This window comes from Manacus candei, unplaced genomic scaffold (genome assembly GCF_025592945.1).
Source record: "Manacus candei isolate 608988 ecotype Guabito, Panama unplaced genomic scaffold, ASM2559294v1 h1tg000237l, whole genome shotgun sequence".
NCBI classification, from domain to species: domain Eukaryota; kingdom Metazoa; phylum Chordata; class Aves; order Passeriformes; family Pipridae; genus Manacus; species Manacus candei.
The window spans coordinates 326,845-351,445 of NW_026138285.1; the positions used below are offsets into that span (position 1 = coordinate 326,845).

The 24,601-nt window shown below is 37.3% G+C and overlaps 1 protein-coding gene across 12 annotated transcripts in view; it reads right to left on the reverse strand.

Moving 5' to 3' along the window:
- The window catches only part of PALS2 (protein associated with LIN7 2, MAGUK p55 family member), a 59,594-nt gene that overhangs the window by 19,938 nt on the left and 15,055 nt on the right, over nt 1–24,601 (reverse strand). The window contains exons 2-6 of one of the 12 annotated variants that reach the window (XM_051774927.1): nt 21,353–21,511; nt 14,042–14,094; nt 12,016–12,111; nt 11,399–11,517; nt 6,396–6,548 (exon numbers count right to left, since the gene is read on the reverse strand). In XM_051774927.1, the coding sequence (XP_051630887.1) occupies nt 6,396–6,548; nt 11,399–11,515 (270 nt within the window). In that variant the 5' untranslated portion in view covers nt 11,516–11,517; nt 12,016–12,111; nt 14,042–14,094; nt 21,353–21,511. Of the gene's footprint in view, nt 1–6,395; nt 6,549–11,398; nt 11,521–12,015; nt 12,112–13,553; nt 14,095–21,352; nt 21,512–24,601 lie in introns of all 12 variants that reach the window. The other 11 variants (XM_051774924.1, XM_051774923.1, XM_051774922.1 and 8 more) reach the window with 11 other exon arrangements.

Sequence of the window (24,601 nt, forward strand, 5' to 3'; positions counted from 1 at the left end):
TCATTTTAATCTGCCCATTACACAATGAACCTGCTGATATTTCAACTTGAGGTTAGAAGGAAGTATTAATTCACCAGTTTTGCCCCTTCCATTAAGACTGTAAAGACGGTTGCTTATTGTGGATGCTCTGATACTCTGAAATCAAATTAAATAGGAAAACCAATCATTTATTTAAATCAAGCAGCTGTCAGATGGTAGCAGTTCCTAATTCTTCACTATCCAATCCAAACCAAGAGAATAATTCTCTCTCTGCCAATGTTTGCAAGCAACGTTTTTTTTGGATCTTTCTGTATTTTCAAAATGAAACCAACTAGCATCAGCTACACATTTTTTAACACATTACCACTGATAAAACCAGGTAGATACATCACCATAATAATTCCAGTTTTCTTTTGGTCATGTGCTAGAATAAATTGTTCCCAAACTTTCCAGCCGCAACCACTATACTTTTCATGAAGCCTTACACATAACTATGCTTGTACAGCTCCCTGCCCTTTAATGGTAATGCAATTTATGGATTATCATTTGATCCACAGTCAAAATGATTACTAAGCTAACAGTCTGTGTTATCCCTTTCAAATTAACGTGCTCTGTTAGATTCCTCAGTTCTTAAATCTGATCCCATTCCACATTCTGATACTTTTGAACCACTCAGTTTTATGGATCAGCAAAAAGTCTTTTAACTACTACTTAACCATCTCTCAATCACAGGATTTTTTTTTGCTATTTCATGGCTGGGTCACAGAAGGACTATCAGGAACTGTACACTGCTGCCCAGAACTAAAAAGTGGTTTCTTTAAGAAAAGTAGTTCATTGGTTTCCTTGCAGTCATAGTTCACTTATTATCATCCCACCCCCAACTCTCAGATCTGAAACTGAAGAATCTGTACCAGTTTTATGAGGCTGTTTCCAGCCAGCCAGGTCATGGCCTACAATCCTGAAGAACACTTAAGCACAGCCACCTGGCAACAGGGGCCATGTGTCTGTACCACTGCAGGACCCCTCACCAACTATGTCGCAAAGTTACTTTCTTATTTCAGTAACGTGGTTGAGTGATATGAGAAATACAGTTGCATGAACTTCTCTTGTTTCTTTCTTGTGGTATTGGAAAAAGTGATATCCCGTGCCCCTGCAACTCCAGAGCTCCCCTGGAATCTGACCTTTCCATATTGGTCCTGGAACACTTATAAAACCACTGCCAAAGTCTGCAAAACAACATAGACCGAACAATTAACAACCATAAAACAGTTCAAAGTTTCCTCCATACAAAATTTCCTCCTGTAAACAGGATCAGCTGACTATCCAAGACTGGATAGCTGTAGAAAGGTTCTCATGGGAAAAAAATGGCAGTGTTGTCAGAATAAGACATTTAGAAGAGCTCTACAAAGCACAAGAGATATCACACAAAAGACACACAGTCCTGTGGCAGACAGTATGATCCCTTTATGCAAGATGCTGTCATAAAATAACCCATAAACTTAAGAGATATTGACTTCCTTACAGTAGTTTTCTGTGGCTGCACATATTTAACAGGTAAAAAAACTATTTCAAAAGTAAGTAAAGACTCAGAGGAACGTTAAACATCCAAGGTTCTCTGCAGTGCTGAAGCCAAGTTCAAATTCAGAATTTGTTTTTCCTAAAAAAATTCTCAACACAATGTATACATGTTATGAAGCATTTTTAAATGTTATTCTGAAAACATGAAGAAATCATTTATGATCTTAGAGAAATCAGGTAGGCTGGTAAGGAGACAGGAATATGTGGGGGAAATAACCCTATAAATTAATATCTGGGTAGGAGGCAACTTAAGATCACTTTTCGATATGAAACATTTTAAAGGTATGATCACCCATTATAAACCTAACTATTAGAATAATACATTGGCTGCTTTGCAGATTAAGTATTTTATTGCCAGCAGAATCTACTATTTAGGATGAATGGCTTGCCTAATTCTTGAAAAGGTCAAAGTAACTGAAAAAGGTCTTCCATAAGCAGCAGAAGTGATTCTTCTGCATGTTTAACCACTTCAACAGTCTGCTAATTTTCAACTGCTTCCTCTTCCCTTAAGGCAACTTCTCTTACCACTCTTCTCTTCTGCTCTCCAGCCACTGCCTGGTAAGACTTGCTACAGCCTTTGCCATGTGCTGCCTGTGCCAGCTGGCTCTTCAAAACATATGGGCCAGCCATCAATACTGTGAAACTCATTAGAACTTCCACACTTTGACCCCTGAAAGGTTCAGTTAAAACTAAAAAGAGTTAAAACCAGAAGGGAAGAAAAGGAATGGAATGAAAGGAGAAACAAGAAAAGGAAGGGAAGTCAGGCAAACATAATCCTATAGCCATGCATGCACCTGTACTCCTAAGCTAGTCCTTCCCAAATGTTCTACTATAAAAATGTGTAAAAGAAATTAAGTCCTGTAATTTGATATTTTTAGCACTAAATGATACATTCAAATAAGCTATTGCAGTGATGATTTGTATACCACATTTGATACTTGTATGCTAAGGTAGGTTACAACTGTAAGGTGATGCTGTGATTAAGTGGCACCATTCATTTGTAAAATACAGAATCAACCTCTAAACCTGTTACACAATAGTGTCCATGAAACTTCAGAAGAGTCAGGGTGGTTTGTTTACACATTTACTGAACTGGAGAAAGGATACAAATGACATTTTCTATAACTGCAATTGACATTGTATTTTTCCTTTTTCCCTTCTTGCACAATTTGGAATATGCCACTTTGCACCAAATGAGGCATAAAAGAGAGCACTTATTTCTTGAGTAGTTAGGTAATTTTCTCTTTCCTTTTCAGAGAGGGAGACATATAGCTTCCCCAAGCCTTAGAAAGAATATTGTATCCACAGTTTGGTCTGCAAATTGCCCCAGAAGCTCTTCTAGAGACACCATAACTATGATATCAGTTAAATAAAAACATTTAATCAAAATAATAGTACTTCAGCCTCAGTTGGTTTTGTTGCCTGCCTCACCATGGGTGATGGAAGCACAAAATGAAGGGCCAAAAAGTATGCTCTAATTTTAGGCTTCAAAATTGAATCACAGCAGATATACTTCAAAGTAGTTTTTTGCCTGTACACAGCAGCCAGAAGTGCTCATTGTTTCTGCAAATGATACTGAAGGCCTCACAACAGGCACTTTGAAAATATATTAAAAAAATACAAGTTAAAGCTGCTTTAGACTTTTTTTTTTAAAGGAATTCTGACAGAGTGATTAATAGGTTAGTTCTCCAGGGCAGTATTTAACTATCTTAACCATCAAATAGTCTTTTCTCTTCCTTTCACACTTTTTTGTCCTTTCTGTGCTATCCAGGTTTTGCAGCAAATGAAGTTGGGAGCTCTAGAAATAGCGTATTGCTCTTACATACCCATGACCCACCCAGGAAGCAGCAGCATGCAATAATCATGACATGAATTTTTAAACTGGGTTCCAAGGAAGAGTCAACAAATGGCAAAACAGTAAGTCTGATGTTGATACTAAACAAATTAGAAGCTTCTATAAAAACCAGAATGACTGGACAAAATAGATCACAGGAAAGCATCAACATGCTTTAATAAAGGGAAGACATGCTTCTCAGATCTCGTCAGGTTCCTTGGAAGAGTCATTAGGCACAACAACACGGCAGTTTAAAGTTGTTAATACAGATCAATTTCCATAAGGCCTTTGATAGAAGTCTTTTAAAGAAACAAAACTACAATAGGATAAGCAGTAAGACACTCGAGTGGAAGAAAATATCGGTTAAAAGACAGAAAAATTGGTGCCAGGAATCTAGTAGTATTAGTTTCCAGAATTCATGTCACCAGGGGATTTCCCACAGGCAGCTGTGCTCAGTCCTACACCTGTCGATACACTGATATGTCAGATAAATGATCTAGGAAACGGGGATGAGAAGTGAAATGACAGGGTTTGCTGATGCTGCTGAGCTATTCAAGGACTAAAACTACTGACTGTAACCTGCAGAGGCACCTCATGAGCAACAGAGCAAATAAATTCAATACAGACTGCAAGGGAAAACATAATCCTAGTTTAACATATTAACTGACAGACTCAGAAATGGTATCTCGGAGATGCAAACAGTACAAAACCAATCCAAGTCTAACAACCCATCCACTTCTATGTTTCTGACTCTAGAAGTACCTCTTCTTTACTGAAAGGGTGGTCAAACACTGCAACAGGCTTCGTAGAGAGGTGGCCTATGTGCCATGTCTGCCAGTGTTTAACAGACATTTGGACAACACCCTTAATAACATGATTTTTAGTCAGCCCTGAATTGGTCAGGCAGTGATTGGATGATCACTGTAGGTCCCTTCCGGATGGGATCACAAGAGAATTAACCAAAATGGATCCCAAATATACACAAATAACAGAACTATTCCAGTATTCCCAAATATTCCAAATATTCCCAAATATTCCAAATAACAGTACTATTCCAGTCTATTCATCAGCTGTTAAAAAGGCGAACCAAATACTAAGAACTTTTAGGCCATGAGTAGGAGATGCAATGGAAATTATGACACCACTTCATAAATCCACACTGTATACAGCTTTGCTTCCCTTCATTTTATGTACTTGAGACAGACAGACACAATGAGATCTCTCAAATACTGGTAACATGGAAAAGCTGATTAAGAAAAACTGTTCAACTTTCTTCCTACACAAAAGCAAGGGAATATTAAGTTAAATTGATAGGAGACAGTCTCAAAACCAAAAGAGCACAGTCTCCACTCTGATGGGGGATGCTGTGAGTGACAGACTTTCATATGGGTTCAAAAAACAACTGAAAAAAACAACTCAGAAAACAATCTCATGGAGGAGAACCATGGGTGAATGATACCACTTCTCACTCAGAAGTCTGAGCAAAAAAATTACTAAATCCTCACAAAACATTTTGGGAGGTATCACAGTTGGCTTGTCCTAGCCTTACAGTCTTCACTACGGCTGGGACAGGGAAGGAAAACAGAAGAGATGTTTGTTAAATGAACCTTTAACATGGAATCAGGAAATACTAACAAAAGATCGGAGGAAAACTGTAAAGTTAAGGTAGCAATATGCAATTTCACATCTGCTCCCATAAAGCAAACAACAAAAAACATACAAGAAACAGCATAAATACTAACATTTTAATTTGCCAGCTACTTTGGAACTTTTAGATTACAGCACTTCGATTATTATGTCCTTTTCATCTTTTGATTCATCCTCTTTAACTTTCAGCTTTGGTTTCTCTATCTAACACAATAGATCGTTGTCAAGTGTGTCACTGCACCAGTTGGCCCCCAATTCTAATCCTTTTACATTTTAATACCAGTTCCTCAAAGCTCTTCCTCTCCTATTCAAGTATCAATTTCTGCTAAGGGATCAAAAACTGATTTGCAGGTTTATTCACCAGTAAGTCTCCAAATCGTACCCTTTGATCACTTAGCTATGATGCCTTTCTGGACAGGAGGCCAACACACTGCTCTTCAGGAGAGGCAGTGGAACTGTCATCACTCACAAGAGCTACTACCTCAAAAGCTGAGCTCTTAAAGTGTTCCCTCTTCCAAGAGACCACAATACAGCTTCACAGTATTTCCAGTGTTTATCCATGTTACACAGTAAGGCACCTCACTGCTATGTTTGTACAGTTTGTAACTGAAAACCTAGGGAAAAAAGTGTGTTTAAACTCATATACCCCAAAAATGTCTATGACTCCATACTCGCGTGCCAAAAGAAGCTCATTTGTACTGTACAAAAGGTTTGCTTCTGTTCTTCTACGGGATACCTATAGCCAAGTACTACAGTCTGCTGAAGCCCGCCTAGAAAGGCCAGAATCTACCAAAGATTTTCAAACCCAATCTTTAAGAGTCAGTATGGCAGCTGGTCATAGAACAGCAGCTATGGAAAAACATCTGCTTTTGAAAGCACGTCAACACCTCACTTAAGCAGAGCAATAGGGAGAAGGATGCAGTGTCTGAACTTCAGCTGCAGATCAGATCACAGAAGAGTCATGTTCATTCACTCTGCAAACCGTATGTCTTACACGTGAGCTTGAGTGAGCTGAACCGAAATGCAGAATTAGCAGGAGATCACCTGGAAATGTTAAGGATGACGCCTTCAGGGAATTGTTATGAAAATTTTCATATAGAAAGTAAATGCTTGTCCGAGATTTATAACAGAAACTCCAGTAGATTATAATACAGTGAGTGAAGATATTCTTGAGGTGATATCAAAGAATAAAATCAGGCTTATTTGTAACCCCACAGGTCTTCTGCTTTACCTTTCATTCTGAGTAAAATTCTACATATTAGTTTGCTACAGGTCAGGTTTTGTTTCATTATTATTCCTAGATTCATATGTGGGGACTGAAACAGTAAGTTGGTAACATACAGTAAAAAGGTGGCACCTGAAAATGAGGTTCCTTGAGTATTCCAACCAATTCTGCAATATTTTCATCTTTATTTACTAACGGACTGATGTCTTCGAGAATTTCATTCACCAGCTCCAGGTTGTTGTCACTGACAGCCTCAAGTTTAGAATCTTCCAGTCGCTCATGAGCCTGTAAGATTAAATATATGAGACTATATTGTAAATAAGTTTCAAGAGGTTCCCATCTATAAACTTTTAAAGTAATTTCTTGGTGCAACCTTCAGCAGGAAAGCCAGAAAAATTACTTTTAGGACAACCTGTATATTTCATTTTTATACTGCTGAAGGATTTCACATGCTTAACTATATGACCCAACAAACTTCATAAGCAACACCTGTCAGAGAAGCTTGTATGTCCTCATTTCCTGTAACCTCTATATATATACCCAACAGTCCTCTCAGAACAGTATAGTGCCTCAGGATCTTTTCTGCTCCAGAACCCTGTACAAGCACACCTTCTAGAAGAAGGACAAAAAAAAGGAACTATGGGAGCTCAGAAAAAAAATAAACTCTTTAAGAGAAGCATTTACCCTAGACTCCTCCCATTGAAACACCTTCAAAACAGCACATTCTAAAGGAAACCCTCCATAACTAAAGGAAATGCTACAGAAAAGTCTGTGGTAAAGGCAGCTAACAGCATCCTGGGCTGCATTAAGAGCAATGTTACCAGAAGTGGGAGTGTTACTCAGCATTGGTGAGGTCATGCATGGAATACTGTGTACAGTTCTGCACATATTGGAGAGAGCCCAGTGAAGGGCCACAAATATGATGAAGGGCCCGCAGCACCTCACATTTGAGGAAAGGCGAATGTTCAGCCTGGAGAAGAGAAGGCTCAGGGTGATCTCATCTATGTGTAAAAGTACCTGCAGGTACCTGCAAAAAAGACTGAGTCAGGCTCTTTTCAGTGGTGTCCAGCAACAGGACAGGAGGCAGGGGACACAAACCGAAAGACAGGAGCCTCTGTCTGAGTATCAGGAAACACTTTTGCCACTGTGAGGGTGACTGAGCACTGGCACAGGTTGCCCAGAGAGGATGGAGTCTCACTCCTTGGAGATACTCAAAAGCTGTCTGAATGTGGTCCTGGGCAACCAGGAGGTCCTGCTTGAGCAGGCAGGTGGACCAGATGACCTCCAGAGGGTCCCTTCCAACCTCAGCTATGCTGTGATTCTTTGACAACTTTTCATCTATTTCTAGAGCTATTCCTGCAGACATAATCCTTTCCTAAACACTGCAGATACTGAAATTCATTTAAAGGTAGGAGCTTTAAACAGCAAGAGAAACATCTCATAAATCTGAATACTTCACTAACTTATTACAGGTAGTGCTGTATCATAGAATTAGGGGAAAAGGAGGAGGCCAAAAATAACTGATTCTCAACTCAATTAAGAGTTATTTCCAACACCATAGCAACAAGAAATTTAAAAAAGAGCAATCACTTTGGCATATAAAAAACAAATAGCAGATATAATTGAGATTCACCCATATATACTTCCCATATATATAATTTGAAGGTATTCACGCACTTCTACTTTCTGATTAGCACTTTAAAACAGACCTTAAAATAAAATTTTGCTAAAGCGAGAAAACTTTGTTTCCTGAAACGATCTGAATATTAAATTCTACTTTGTATCTATAAAATGGTATTTCTGCCAGACTGATGATCAAACTCTGGAAAGGCTAACTTAACATAAAGACATTTCAAACATTCCCCAACACCAACACACACAAACCAAATCACTGTGATTACAAAGCATAGGAAGCTTGGCACCTACACACATTCTTCTTAATAAGGGAATGCTATTTTGTACATAATACATACAGTAAACAATATCCTTCTTTTAAAGTTTACTTCTTTTACAGCAAGTAAAAATACATATCTTATGACTTTTAAACATAATCCAACTGCAGAACCTTTATGATATTAGAGAATATGGGTTATCTTATTTCTCATATATTCATTTTAAAATACTACCACTAAGTATAATTTAAATACAAATATCCTAACCCTTTACTCCAAAATAAAGGCCATGTATATAGTAGGGAAAAGGAAGTTTTATCAGTGAACAACCTCTGATCCTGTAATATATTGAGGAGTAGCAGGATACAGAGTGGTATGAACAATTTAAAAAACCAACAGACAAACAGGAATACCTAACTTAGATACTGCAATTCTTTTTTCATTTCAATTCATCATTTCAGAAACAGTGATACTGAATTGAGTCTTTCGGTGCATTCGATATTTATTAGACTTGCCAAATGTTCAAACAGTAAGGCTTTTACCTCCAACAATACGACATCCTAAATACTGGACCCAAATTTTATAGATTATTCCTAAGATGTTTCCTTGGTCTGAGTTAGGCATTGTGCTGGTATGCTGCAGGCATACAATGCTAAAAGCAATAGTGTGACTGCAGAAAGAAGATAAAAGTTTTGAGGTTTGAAAGAATAGTTAACAACCCAGGAGAAGAGAATTCTGATAAGACAGTTCAGTAGCAAAACTGAGTAAACTTCATGCACGTTCCAAGCTCAACATCTATTTTCCAAAAAGCATAATAATTCTAAAGGCTAGTTAGGATTGAACACAAATGTCAGCACAGGAGTTGAGGTTGTTAAGTGTGGAGAAGATCCAATTGCAGTGTTTCAATATTTAAAGGGGGCTTATAAGAAAGATGGGAAAAATTTTTCTAGTAGGGCCCACAGAGATAGGATGAGGCATAATGATTTAAAACTAAAAGAGGGTAGACTGAGCTCAGATATAACAAAGATAGTTTTTAGAATGAGTGTGGTGAAACACTGCAACAGGTTGCCCAGAGAAAGGTTGCAGACACTCCATCCCTGGAAACATTCAAGGTCAGGCTGGACTGGGCTCTGAGCAACCTGATCTAGTTGAAGACGCCCCTGCTCAATGCACGGGGGTTGGACTAGCTGACCTTTAAGGGTCCCTTCCAACCCAAACTACTGTGTGATTCTATAAACATCAGTAAGTAACAGGAAAAAACATTTTACAATGATTACAGTTACTTCCCCTTTCTCCTACTACCTACGAAAAAATGGAAAGATACCATCAAAGAACCCTATCCCCAAAAAGATCTGTAATTTCTACCCCGATGCCTTTATTCTACATAGAAAAAGTGTGAAATGAACTTAACCCAGTTTCAAAAGATCACCCATGCTTTGCACTGCAAAATATTATAAACTAACTACTATGCTTATTGCTTATCTTCATTTTTTTAAGGACTGAAAAGAAAAAATAAGTTTGTATGACCTGTGGCCAATTTCCCTAAGTTTCTTTTTGTCCTTTATGGTATAATTTACATAACGATTAGCCTTAATAACTGGCTAATAAAGGAAAATGAAAACAGTTCTGGCCTGCTTTGAAATTATTCTGTTTAAATAGTGTGGCCATCTCAGGGTTCTGAGAATTGCTGTATACTGTTAAAACTAGCTCTTTTAATAGAAAAACAAGCTTATATATTTTTAGGGACAAACGGATATTTGGGACAATGGATATTAGGGACAAATGGATATCATACAAATGTATGAACTACACACACTTCATGAAATGTGTTTTGAACTTACCCTTATTTAGTTCTAATGGCTAAGACTGAGATTTTTTCCAAAATAATTACAAAAGAAATATGAGTGTGGTCGTGCCATGTGAACACAATTTAAACCTTTCAGCATTCTATATAAAGCATGTGTACAGTTAAGAATCTGTTTCCATTACAAGCACTTTTTTTACATCTGCTAGTCATTAAATTCCACATAATTGTAATTGGCCATTAAAGCACAAATTCTTGACAGGAAAAAACTTTGCAATGAACATTTTCTTCATGATAAATATTAAATTAAAGATGACCTATGGAGCAGATACTTAACGAGTAGTTTCCAACTTCAGCAAGAAAATGCTTTTACTTACTCTAGTAAATTTAGTACAAAATCTTTCCCTCCACAGTCATTTCACCAGCAGATGAGGCACTTCTATTACTTCTCAGTTTATTACTATGCAATGTCTTTGACTCAAAACCATTTTTTCTGAACAGCTTAACAGAAGTAAATTCTTCTATGAATTCTCATGGGAAGTTTTCCTTTCCAGATTTTTATACTGAGCAAAATCCCTGCACAACAATCCTTTAGCTTTACAGAGTATTTCACACCTGCCCAGAGGGCATTGCTTTCAGATGTCTATTCCTATTAAAGACACAGCTGCATTTAAGTTAACTGTGTTTTCCTCATGAAAGGAGCTTATTTTTATGAAATAAAATTAAGAAAGAATGTAAGTGCTGTACAATATTTGACTGCATTTCCTATTGGTAAGATCACCTACATTTTAATTACAGAGCCCCAAGATTTTTTGCAAATATCACCTTACGTATTCATAATTGATTGCTACCATCTATAAATAAAAGATATTTGTAACCCAAGACCAAAACTAAGGATAGTTGATGTCTCAGGGAGCTGACAATCAAAGGTAACAGCATTATTCTGAGATCCAGGAAAGGGCATGAAGACAATATTTTCCTGGGCTGATCAGAAAGTAGTTTTGAGCTAAAGACAAAAAGAAAACTTGTTTATGCCACGGGAGAAGGAAGGTTACTGCTCTCACTTTTCATCTTTGGCAAAAATGCTAGAAATCAGAGGGCATATGGGTTTTGCACACAACAGTGGTTACAAGACTACATTAAAATTGACTGAGTCTAATTTCAAGTATTTTGACTTTTTTTCATAAATAATGTAACCACATTATTTTTGTAGTCTCTGAATTCTTCTTCTTTCTCTAGAATCTTACATATAACAATTAATCAGCATGCACAGAAATTATATTATACCAAATCTTCACCTTCAAGCTTGCCTTCTATTCTTTTAATAAGACATACCATACATGAAAGCCATTAACACCTCAATCCATACTCAATGTTCACACAATAATTTAAGAGTGAAAATATTTCCAGATTCTACTCAAAGCAGCAAGTTTAAATACCTTAGCAAGTGATCTTACGATAGGGTTTTCCATAATTCCTTTCAGAAAAATCAGGTCTATCTCTTCAGCGCCTGTCGATGTCGGCAGATCGGTAAGGTTGTCTAAGACCTGCTGCATGGCTGCTGACAAAACAAAAACAAAGAGTAAGTACTGACCAAAACAGGCTTCCATGAGGAGCAAAAGCTCTGGGAAATACCACAATATTAACTTTATAGATATTAAGCAGTCAAATACATCTCCTGAGAACAAAGGAACAGAATAGAAAAAGATCTTTTTTGTGTGTGTTTGACAGATGGAAATAAAGGATCTATCCAAACCCTGACCACCACATCAACTTAAACCCAGGCCTGGCACATTCCTTTCAAGACTCGCTACCACTTAAAGGTGGAAAAAACCAAACAAGTACAAACTATGTACAAGGTAAGCATAATCTTCCAAATACAATAAAAGCAACTCATTCACTACTCTTCTCATTTAATCCCTCTCTCAGAAGAAGTTTCCAGACCTTATACCTACACCAGCCAACTACAAGTTTTACAATGCTTGTATAGGCAGATTCATTGTTATTGAAATAATTTTTTTTTAAACCAAAAATTTGCTTCCAAGGCAGCTCTTACCTTGGGGACCCTTGTGTCCATCCCCACCAGTCCTTTACAACCAGTTCTGACTGGCACTAAGTGCAGATGCTAACACCAACCTGGTCCCACAGAACACTGCAATGGGAAGGATATCCTACAATGAGAAATGTATTGTGCCTGCCCAGTACCCTCAGTGGAGATTTTCCTGGCTATCGACAGACTTGCAGAGAGAACTGCAGCAGCTTGGGTGAGAGTGAACAATACGGCCCAAGAAAAAGCCAGAAAATCCCACCATCCCAGCTGTCTTGTCCTAAGAAGAATTTGTTCTTGTTTTTAACTGCAGTTACATATACATGATCAGACACACACACAGGTATACTAACAAAATCTCCTGTTGAGATCCCCAAGAAGATAAAAAGCCCTGGAACAACCACTGTGTTCTGCAATGCTCTGCATGTTGCAGAGCAGTATATACCAAGTGAATTAGAAAAGCTTATATGCCCCTTCTCCCACACAGGAATTTACCCTTAACTTTCCTCATTGCTTTATAATGAAAGCTATTATGAAACACTGCACAGTAACAGAACAAACAGCATTTCTAAACACCTACTTTCTGATTTCAATTCTTCCTAGAAAATTCCATCACGAGAAAAAAAATTCTGGCCATTCTTTCTGTCAAGTGGAACTGACTTTTCAATCAAATCATCTCATGTGTCACATTTTAAGTACAGCAGTGCATGTCAAAAGACTGCATTATTTTAAACGTGTTTTAGCCATACTTCTCGCTTCCAAAAAGTGAATTTTCTGTGAAACCATGAGTAGGAGGGAAAATGACACTTTATGCTTTCAGATTTTGAAGCAGTATTATTTCTACTTTATAATAGACAAAGTGCTGTCAGCAATCACACATTACGTAAAGTCACTAAATTGCTTTGTAAACAGTCACAACTTCCTCAGACTAGGTATGTCCCACATCTTGACTAGTTCAGCTGCACATGCAATTGCCTTGTTTCATGTTTTCTCAGTTTCCAATTACAGACTCTTACTGTATAAGTCATGCAAGCTATAATATCTGCAGAAGTAGACAGATGTTTCTCATGAATTTACGTCATGTGTCAGGTGCTGCATAATACTGTGTTATAATAATAAGCTTTCTTTACATTTCTAACAGTTATGTAAACTGCTTCTAAAGGATTTCAGGTTAGCCTTTTGCTCCTATAAATAATCAGAGAAAATATAAAACTTCCTTCAGGACAAAGCATTCATCTCAACTGCCAGTTGCAATTCCGACACTTGATGGTGACAAAGGCATGCATAATACAGACATTCTTTACACATCTCCACGATAATAGGCTGTTTCTTACTTAAATCTTTCAGAATTCTGCCTATCTTAGAAAGATCAAATTAAAAAATAAAGTCCCTACATAAAAACTTTATAATCAATGATAAACTGTTAAGAGCAATATTAAGTTTCTTAAGAATGTCTTTCAACCTTTGTACAAGTACACTGGGTATTTTCAGAATAATATTTTATTTAATAAAGGTTTCACAAACATCTAGCATCAGAACTACTTAACTATATTTCGGCATTTTTGGAAAACAGTAACCAGCTTTATCAACATTCAGAGTTTAAAAAATCCACAAAGGCAGACTTGCATCCCAGGTCATCAAAACCCAAATCAGCTGTTTTCGGGAATATCTTCTTATTGCTTTGTGTCTGATGGTTGCCTTCTCTCATGGTACAGCCATAATGGCAAGAGTCTTCTTAGCTATCAGTACTGTTGCCTCAATATTAGAAAGTAAAACAAAGAAGCAGGAATAAGCAAATTGGTTACTTAAAGGTAACTCATTTACTCATCCTCGATTGCTTATGTTTAACACAGCAGGAGGCTCCCAATTGCCTCAGGATAGCTAATGTCCCATCTTAAAGGGAAGATCTTTCCCAGTAGTTGAATAAAAAAAACCCTACTGTTAAGTACCCCTTTATTTTAGCCAGCTACAATGTTAAGCAAGAAATTTTTAAGAGAGAAAGCCTGACCTTCAACAAAGTCTTTGCACCTCTTACCTAGCACATGGTAGGCAGAGGAACATTTATATGCTTCACTGCTTTACATTCACCTGGCAAAAAAATTCAGAACATGATCAAATGTTATTTTTCAAAAAGTCACCAAGAGCATTTTCCAACAGGAATTATGTCAGCTGGTTTATATAAGAGGAATAGGCAACAAATACATGAGTACTTTTTGTGACAGACTAGACTAAGCATTTTAATTTCAGTGTTTTACATTTATTATGCAAGTCATAGTTCCCATTTAATGTGAAATGCTAATATTTGCTTACATGTGAAAATAACTTTGAAAGTCTAAGCAACGTACTGACCTACATATGCCTTAGATATTCATACATGTACTTTCAAACAATTTGATTTATCCAAAAACTATTTAAGGGCAGAGAAGGGAGGAGGTGAAGACACTTTGGGAAATGTATTATGGGCCCTCTTCTTGTGTATCTATTCAAAAGGCTTTTGTTTATTCATTTCTAGGGAAAAAAGATCTTATTAAAAAACAAACAGTGGGAGATATGTTGTTTCCAGGCTTAATTATAATGATCTTTCAGAATAATGTATACACACAAGGAATTTCAAGTAGCAGTCTTTTAAACTATTTCACTCTTTTCTTTCTGGGGTAAAGCCACCTTAGCACTTATTTTTGAGGAGCAGGAATGAAAGCTACATTTTACTTAAAAGATCAGGTCCTATCAAGCAAGAAACAGATGGAACTGAGGAGTTTAGAAACTACCAAATCTAAATACTCCATCAAAAACTGCCTTTTGAGCCTCACATCTCTTTTGTGGCAAATCCACCCTTGAAATGTTGACAGAAGTTACTCACTGGGGGAGTAGAAAGCCCTGTAGAATAAGGACTACATGAACAAACTGCATAAACCAGGTTGGCAGAAGTGCTCCTTGTGGTTGAATGTTTTGGTGTCCAATTAAAAGCTTTTTCTTCAGTGGAAAATTAATTGGGTCTCTCTTGCCCCATCATTTAGAGAAAACTAAGAACATACTAACTTTGAGAGCTCTACCATGCATCTCCTTCTTCCTCTGAAGACAAGCCTTCTTCTATATTCAAAGACCCATTTGCATAAAACTTTAAAGTCTCCTCACAAAACAAGAGGATTTGCTTTTTGAGGACAGTATGAGATAGGCGATGTTGACTACAGACCATCTTGGAACACACATTACAAGAAACACACACTGACACAGCCTCCAGACACAACAGGATGAACCCAGCAGCAAAACCAGGCTCTCAGCTGAGGCACGGTGTTGAAATTAATCGATTCTTAGGAAACAGTGACAATAAAACTGAGTCTGACTTGGGATTCCTAAGAGAAAATGAGATTACAATGGGCCCCTCTCCACTCCAGCCCCTGGCTCTGATGACAGGGAACACACACAAACGCAGAATTAATTTCCACAGTCAATTTTCAAAGAACATTTTCATAACCATAGCAAGTTTAAAGCCTCAAGCAAGACTCAGCAGGAGCTACTGGTCTGCTGGGTACATGCACTGAACAATTTAATCCACTATGCACAGGACCCCATACTTGGGGAAACTAGTTTGTCAATTGTACCCCATATCAAAAAGGTAAAAGGGGGGAAGACATGTTAATTATCTCTGTGGCAAACAGCATGCATCCTGAGGCACAAGAATACAGAAATCCCACTTCCTAATGCAAAATTTACTAACCATAATTAACTCCTCCTAATTCACAAAGAGCTCTTCAGACAACCAAAGGATGCTTCAAAGGTTTAATCTACACACTGTACTTTACAATAGTAAATTCAGATCAAACAGAAGTAAAAGATCCTATGATAACTCTTCTCTTCCTGTATTTGTAAGAAAAAGACAGGTTTTCACCAAGCTCTCAACTGTGATTCTTCTATCAAATTTGATTTTACTCTTTCTTTCAGTGCCTAATTCTCGTCTATATTAATTCTATGTAAAGGAAAGAGGAAGCATACATTTAAATAAATTTTCCAGATTTGCAGACAGAAGACAAATGTGTCACTCACTGGGGAAAATTAAAGCTTTCCAGAGTGAATACCTCGCACAGATTTTTTTAGCTCAGTTTCATTTTATTAGTCTCCAAGCTTACAAAATAACAGGAATGAAAAGAAAATTATGTATAATATATTTAAATAAACATGCATATTTATTTCCACATGGCCTACTCATCTGGCTAGGAAGGTATAATAAATACCTCAAGGACTATTGGTGAGGCAGATGCATCACACACAGTCTAGGAAATTAGATTAAAACCTGATCACATACAGAAACTTTGGAAATAGTTTCTTGTGTGACTTAAAACCTTTTCAAGCGGGATATATCAAAAAGAAAAGTTTCACAAGACACCAAATAAGCTCAGACAAAAGAAAATTAATTTGTAACTTCTCTAGCCCTTAACCAATGAAAACACTAACTTTTTCCCATTTGCATTCATGGTTTTAAAATAACGGATTTATGCTTTAAAATAAGGCAAAAAAAAAAAAAAAAGCTATTTTGTGTTGGCCACTTCTCTCCCCAGTTATAAAGTATAGTATTTTTGGCAATCTAGAAAAAGAGTACCTATGGATGAGGTAACATTTTGAGAACATGTAACAAATTCATTCACTAACAGACTATTGACCGAGAGTGTATGAAACACTAACAAAGCTGTCTGTTACTACTGCTAGAAACCAGATTTTAACATAAGTCTCTGGGAAAGCATTATGCAGTGAGGACACACAACATTATGTTTGTGTTTTCACAGCCAGCAGCTGTATCCACTGAGCAGAGATCACGTTCAGCAACTGCTCCAGAGAAGCACTGATGGACCACTGCAGCTCAGAAGTGATGGACCACTGCAGCTCAGCTCCTCTGCTTCTCCTTATAGGGTACAAATTAGTTACACCTAATCCCACACACCTTGCTGACTGTAGTAGGGTACAACAGCACTTGGGCTCTCAAGCATCCACAGACTTTGCATCTACTATTTGACAGTGTTGGGCCAGTGCCACTCCAGCCCTGCAGCCAGCCACCTTAACTCAGACATTCCTGGGCAGCAGTCCACTGTAACAGGCACCTTTTCCAAACAGGACCTCTTCCTCATGCAGTAAATACAGTACATCTCTAGAAAGACAATAAGATTGCTTATTGAAGGAAGTTGTCTGCAGCATGCACACTGTACTGACTGCATAATCACATACGGCAATGAATTTGCAAAGGAAGAAGGAAAGTCTAATTGATAAGGATGAGTGTTCTGGATATTCAAATTCTGCCCACTGAATTTTCGCATGTTGAAAAGAAATAACATAAATGCTTAGAAATGTTTGCTAATCTTTTTAGTTCATTTTTTCCAAGTCTACTGGCAACCAAGATGGAGCTATTTTAGCATAGCTATAAATAGAAGCTCGAGCAGTTCCTACCCTTATCAAACCTGGCTCAATCTTACAAGCCCACTTTTCATGACTGTGAAGGTCACAAAAGCTGTGGGGAAGAGCGAACAACCCTTTCTCATCCTGAACACTGCAGACATACTTCTTTCAGGCTGTGAAGTTTGTCTAAAAAAAGAAGAAGCAAAAATTTTCTGATGAACAGATGGACCACACAGCTGCATCTTTTGGAAAGAAAAGCTCTATTTAAAAATTATCTCAGCAAAGATAAAAAGGGAACAAAGCATCACAACTCCAAAATCAGCAAAATTAAAAGGTTAAGTATTATTTGAATACATATATCATGACAAACAATAAGATATTGATAAGAGATACACTAAAATCCAGTATTGCAGAAATTGTTAGACTTCTTTTTCTTAAAGGATTGCAAAGAAAAATATTTCATAAAGTATAAAGACAATTAACTTGATGCTCACTAAGCTTGATGCTTTGAAGATAAGCCTATACAGGTGTTAAGTATTACCACATTTTCTGACTTTTTTTAATGAGAGGAAGACTGATGCAAGCCTCAGGCACAGATGTGATTAACTGAGGAAGCACACACATGCATACACACACAAGTGTGCAGAATATAGAAGGCATTTAGTGCAAAATCTTCTTTCATTTTAGCTATGGATGTTAGGAAAGTATATGATGATGTCACACAAAAACTACTGTACTTTAAATGAATACTAGGACATGCCCCAGGAGAAATTTCAATTTTGCTGAAGAAAGACTGTACTACCCTTAGTTCTCCAATTACTTTAGTAGTTCAAGTACTGGAGAATATTTTAAAACAGATTTTTAAATGAAGGCAAAACACATTCAGTGGATACGCAGTTTAAGATACTACTTTGTACTCAAAATTTTAGTACAAATTCAACAAAGTTTCAGGATGTATCCTGCACTCCACTAGACTTATAGAATAGGCTGAGCTTATTGCATCACATCAGTCATCCTCCCTACTATTTGCAAGCAGCAGCTGGATGAAGAAACTTGTATTCTCTGCAGTCACTCTGGTAATCAATGCCAGTATTTATGAAGTCCAAAATGCCAGCAAAACAGATGCAACAAAGCAAGTACATCTTTTGAAGTATTTCTTCCTCTAATGTGCACCCTTCCAAATTAATCAAAGCTTTGTATCTCTATATTTCTGCCACAGGACTCAAAATTATTTATCTGTTGCAGGAGGACAGAGCCTGAAGATAGCAAAACTGACAAAATACTAACATAAGTAAAGACCACAGTTACATACCCACAGGAACAAGTTTTGTGTAACAAACAAACAAAAACAAACAAACAAAATATCAGTTTATTATACCACTTTTCTTGGTGGAAAACTTGAGGCAAAGCCATGCAGAACTATCTATACAGTTTCATTCCATTAAAAAATTCAAGCCCGGGCCAACTATAACTCAAATAATTTCTTCCTCAATTAGATCCCTTCTTCACACATGTCCAAAAACTAGACCTGAAGAGAAAAGAATGAACACCCTTCCAAAGGGAAGTAGAATTCCACTCCAACTGTTACATCCTTGCAACTTATTGCTGGCCTCCAATCAACACGGTCTTAGTGCATAAAGGTAGGCTGTATGTTGTGCCCCACTTCTGAGACCAGGCACCAACAGCAACTGGTTCAAGTTCTGCTATGAACACGTTTTTTCAACCATCTGCACTTTCATCTAGGAACACTAGGCAAGTATAGTCAAAGAAGAAAGCTAAAATTCACAAGGGTTGTAACATACTCTACTGTCTGTTAAATGTCATGGTTCAGAACATTACTTATAGAAGTATTTTATAATGTGGTTTGTGCACATCTGCAAACAAGACAATGTACTTTTAATAAACAAAATTAGATATTCCACTGTATAGTAAAGTAACAACATTGTGCACCTCCAGAGACCTATGAGGAATTTGATTACCAGAGATGTTGCTGATTCCACTGTCACTTGCATCTCAGGGGTACTTGTATCCTTCAATCTGAAAGGACTTGATCACTCAACAGACTGTCAGGAGGATACCATTAAAAACAATCCACACTTCAGATACCTGGGTGTTCCCTTAATCTTGGTAATCTAGGAAATCTAGCTTAAACAATTCTTTTTGGTTCCTGTTCCCAAACCAATTTTTTTTATATCTCAGTTCTCATTCTTCTAACCTAAAGAGGGCAATTTTCTGCCCTACGGAGGACAACTTCTCCACTCCTATACTGACCAGGAAAGAAGCAAGCCTGGCATGACTTCCCTGTACCTCTTCCACTATGCACCTTTTTTCAATACAGTCAGAACTGTGCAAAATATTTTAGACGAGAGTCTCATGAGTGCCTTGCCCAGCACTCGAAATCTTCCCTTTCTACTGAGACAGACAGATAATAAGATCTATTTTGTCCTTCTTAGAGTTATATCATACTGTCAAGCTTAATCTCCTGGTCTGTCACAAAACAGTATAAAACATCATTTTGAACCTCACTCTTCTCCAAACCTGACACTTGTAGCTGAACAAAGTGTCTTCTTTCTTCAGTGAAAACACTACAAGTATATTTTGTCCACTACTGTTACTCTAGGCTTCAAATCAGTTCTTGGCACTTTGGTTTTGATCCTCTTTTGCTTTAGTGAAAATGCTTCGACAACAAAATCCACCAGAAACCACACATCATCCAGATACTACTGTTGCTTTAAACACAACCTCCTTCTACAGCCTTAAGTGTAGGAGCCATTGAGGAATTCTAACAATAAGGAATTTTATGATGAAGAGTTTTGATATCAAGTGAAGCAAGGCTGTATTATAACACATTCTCAGACTTATTTCATAACAACAGCAGAATGCTTTTCTAAATGAAAGCATCCAAACACAGCACTTTCAGAATCTGATTGCGCCATTATGATTCAGCCACTTCAAAAACTACACCTATGCCCTTTTAACACATCACACCCATATATTAACATTTCATGCATGCCCTATTTCAGGCTTCTGCTCCTGTGAAGTACTTATTAAATTATCCTTTTCAACCCAAAACACTGGAGTATTTAAATTAGATACATATCAATGCATGCCTAAAAATATTTCTGAGATTCTATTATAGATGCTACACAAACATTTGAAAACTGCTCAATAAATGTAGATGCAGAAAACAGAAATATGAGACAGCTTTTTGGAGCACAAAATAAATTAAAGCACTTTACAAAATATTTAGACTATTTCAACATATTCTTTAATAAAGAATGAAAAATATATTTGATTATATCTAGCCCATTTTACTATAGAGGGAAGAAGACCCACCATACAGAACTTCCATAGGGAAGTTTTCAGTTAATTCAGAATCAACTTAATTTCATCCGATTTTCCACTGCATCCCAGTTTGAAGGTGAAAATTTAAGACAGGAGTGAATCTACAAAATTTATAAATTTTAAATTCAATTATCTCTGTCCCAGGACCTCAGTTTTCAATTTTACATGATTATTTTCCAGGAGTTTCACTTGTAGTTCATCCCTAAGCTCTAATGCTCCCACTTCCACTAAACTAATCTCTCTCAAGCAAGCACTCCCCATCTCTGTCCAAACAAACTTAATAGGAAGCAATAAAAGCAATTTGCTAAATTAATGATGTTATAGTTCAGGGTGACTTGTGAAAGGAAAAGAGAAAAATGTTTACTCTGCTACCCTTGTCATATGACACAGTTCTTGTTTATTCTAAGGACACAGCTAAAGCTTTACCTAAAAAGAAAATTTCCAAAACACACTTGGAATGTTAGCAGTGATGTAGTAGACATAAAATGGCTTTTCCAAATTTGTTTGCAGAACAACACTGCTGATGTTTCTAAATAATGGAAAAAATACCACATAAAACCTTTGTAATTTAACACAGAGATGGCAAAACATGATGGCTTGTTAAAGGTTTACTGACCTGTAGGAATGCCCAAAACACATCTCTGTCCTTCCCTAGTTAAGAGACTTTATTCTAAACTTTTCTTTCAATTTAATGCAGTTGAGATTTACACAATTGCATATTCTTTATCCTCAGCAGTCACTTCCTTTAGTCCTTTGAAGGGTATGTTCCAGAACCCTGGAAAAGGAATGAAAAGATCACCTTGACACTCGTATTTTGAAGGGAACTGAAAAACTCCATGCAGTAAGTCACACTGCCCTTAGTCTTGTATTTCACCTTCTGAACTACTTCTGCACATTATGCTATCAGGATTTATTTACGATTGCAAATGCTTAATGAGAAGTGGGAAATCTAATTTCAATTTAATAATATCTCAGCACAATAACAAGGGGGGAAAGTTTTTTCTAGTGGTCTCAGGGCAGCTTGCATTAAGAACTACATGTTTTTAAGGAAATTGCCACTTTGAATGTTCACCACCTTCACTCTAAAGCCAATTTCCCAATCACTGCCGTAACCCCTGAATGACACTTTTCTGTGTGTATAAGGTGGGCACAGGGAGTGAAACTGCAAAGGGTATCTTCTAAATGGCACATGATGCATACTGACATGTTGGAAATTTTCTACTCCATCCCCTCAGAATACCAAGTTTGGTTTCATTAAGTTTTGCCTAGGAACTTCTGAATTTTTAGTCATGTACCTTGTCACCTCAACTGAAGTTCTCAACCAGAGAACTTTTAAGTAAAGGCTTACAGTGAATAACTTTTGGTCAAATAGTTACAATTTTTCTAATTAAACAATGAGTTTTAAACATTGTTCCATTCCACTGTTTCTTTGGAAAGCCTTGGCTGCCTTTGAGTTTCACATTGCCCACCAGGAATCTCACTTCAGTTTATTTCTCTTCCCTGATAGCAGTAATTATTCAAGTATATAGTTCCACTCACTCACTTTACACAAATCACTCGATTACTGTTGCACAAGCCAAGCACTGCACATTTTCAGTTCAAATGTTTTCTTTTCTTTTTTTTTCCCAAAAGAAGTACTGACAAATGTAAAGACAGCTGAACTTTTCTTCTTGGACAAGAAGAAACTCAGTGAAGAATCATGTCTGTCGAGGCTTTTTATCATTTTCTGAGACAGGCAAATTGCTGTAAATCTGGAAGTAGAGATGTCTAAAACTACAACTTTTGCTTATTACATGATGTCTTTTACAATGTCTTCTCTTGTAAAAATAAGGTCATGATGGAACTTGGCTTTTTGACCGCATCTGAACCATGAGAAAGTCTACAGAGGGGAAAAAAAATGAAAAAGTTTTAAGATAACGTCTTTCTTGACTTTAAACTGCAATTGCTGCTTCTTAAAAGCAGCTCATATACATCCTCATACACTCTCTTCAAATCTATTTATGCTGAAGCAATAAAGGCCACGTTATCTTGGCTTTCACTCAAGTCCCCTTGTTTTGTTGTTTCCTCAGACTGCTTAGGGGTCTCAGAGAAAGGGATGGGAGAAGAGAAGAGCAGAAGATACAAGTACAAGCAAGAACCTCACTGGTTTTTGACAACAGAACCTCTCAGATTCACACAAGTTGTGAGGCCCAGTTACCTGGGTATCAGCAGCCAGAACCACTTACTAATACCATCAACAGAAAAGAGCTGGAAAGGACTCCTTAAATAGCCTATTAAAGTCCTCCCATGAACAATCAGAAATGGTAGGTTAGGGACCCTGATTCTTTGTCCCCAGCTTTGGAATTTCATTGCAATACATAAATAATTCCATGTTTCAGCTTTTCCACAAAAAGGTTTTATGAAGTCTGGGTCCTGACATGGAAAAGAGCAATTGCTTTGCCAACCATCTTCAGCATGGCAGTTGAGAGGACTGCCTCCTCACACTCTGTGAGTTCTCAGAGCAGTCAGTCCCATTCATGGTAGTTTCTGTTTATTATACTCCCCACTAAATTCCTCTTTCCCAGAAGAGTATTGGGCCTGAGAGCAATATAAAAGGAGAGCAGTGTAACCTCCTACAGATAAATTGGTTCTTTGGACACAACTAGCTTTAAGACTGTGGAATAATTTAACATGAAATTACCCACAAGTTCCCAAGAAAACTTGAAAGGGCAATGACGTCTTTTTCCATAATGCTAAGATACAATGCTCCCTGGGTGTTACAAGGTCAAAACCACATTAATGACATTCATAACTTATGGCAACAAAGAAAACAAGTCCTATCTCAGCAGAGAGGTTACGCAGTGCACAAGGTAACAAGAAACAGATGGAGTAGTCACTGTCTCGTGCAAATTTGGCACTGAAGTCAAATGGTCCCATTCTTCCTTAGAATTTTGAAAGGTCTGAAACAAAACATAGCCTAAGAATGCATTTTCAGAAAATGTAAATTCATCTTTGTAGAAAGGAAATTAATCTGTTCAATTATTTTTCAAATAATCAACTGTATTTCTTTTGTTTTCCACTACACTGTTCCTGAAGACATGCCCAAAACCCAAATGAAATCTTGATTTTGCTTCAAGTATTCAGAAACCCTGGTTGTTAACATGGCCCCCAGCAGACCTGTAAACATTCCACTTGTCATGTGGTTCAGGAACAAGTCCTACACTCAGGACAGAATCTAGCTGACTCTCTCTACTCAAAGAGCAGCTGATATTTTTAAGTACCCAGGCTTGCACTTCCCTAAATCAACAGAACCTGATAGCTCAGCTACATGCATCCTACCAGTTAGCTACAAGTCCGTGCTAAGCTGCAAGGTCACATGCTAGACTTTAGTTTGGTTTTTGGTCCAGTGATGAGGGAAAAGTAGGTTGAACAAACAGATCTAATAAAGTAAACCCCATGCAGGTAGACTGCCAGAACATCCATCCCTGGACAGATCCAGTGGCACAATAACAAAGGCACAAGCCCAGCAGCCTGGCAAGCAACCACTGGATTGCAGGTCTACCTGCTATCATCAATCTGCATGTAGAGAGATGCATTAGAAGCATCAGATCTTCATGTTGAAACTCCCTTTGGAATGATCAGTTTGGAAGAGACCTTAGCAATAATAACACCATATTGCTTAGAGATTTATTTTTTATTTTCATTAGCATAATAGCCTTTCTACAAATCAAGCTTACTGAGGGCACCGAGTATTTCTCTACAGAAACCTGTCATGGTAGAAAATAGCAATCACATTTGATCCCATAGGAAGGAATTTGTGTTCAATGACTGAAGCAGTTGAAACATGAAAGAAGCTTTCTCAATTGCAGAAACTCTGGCAGAGATT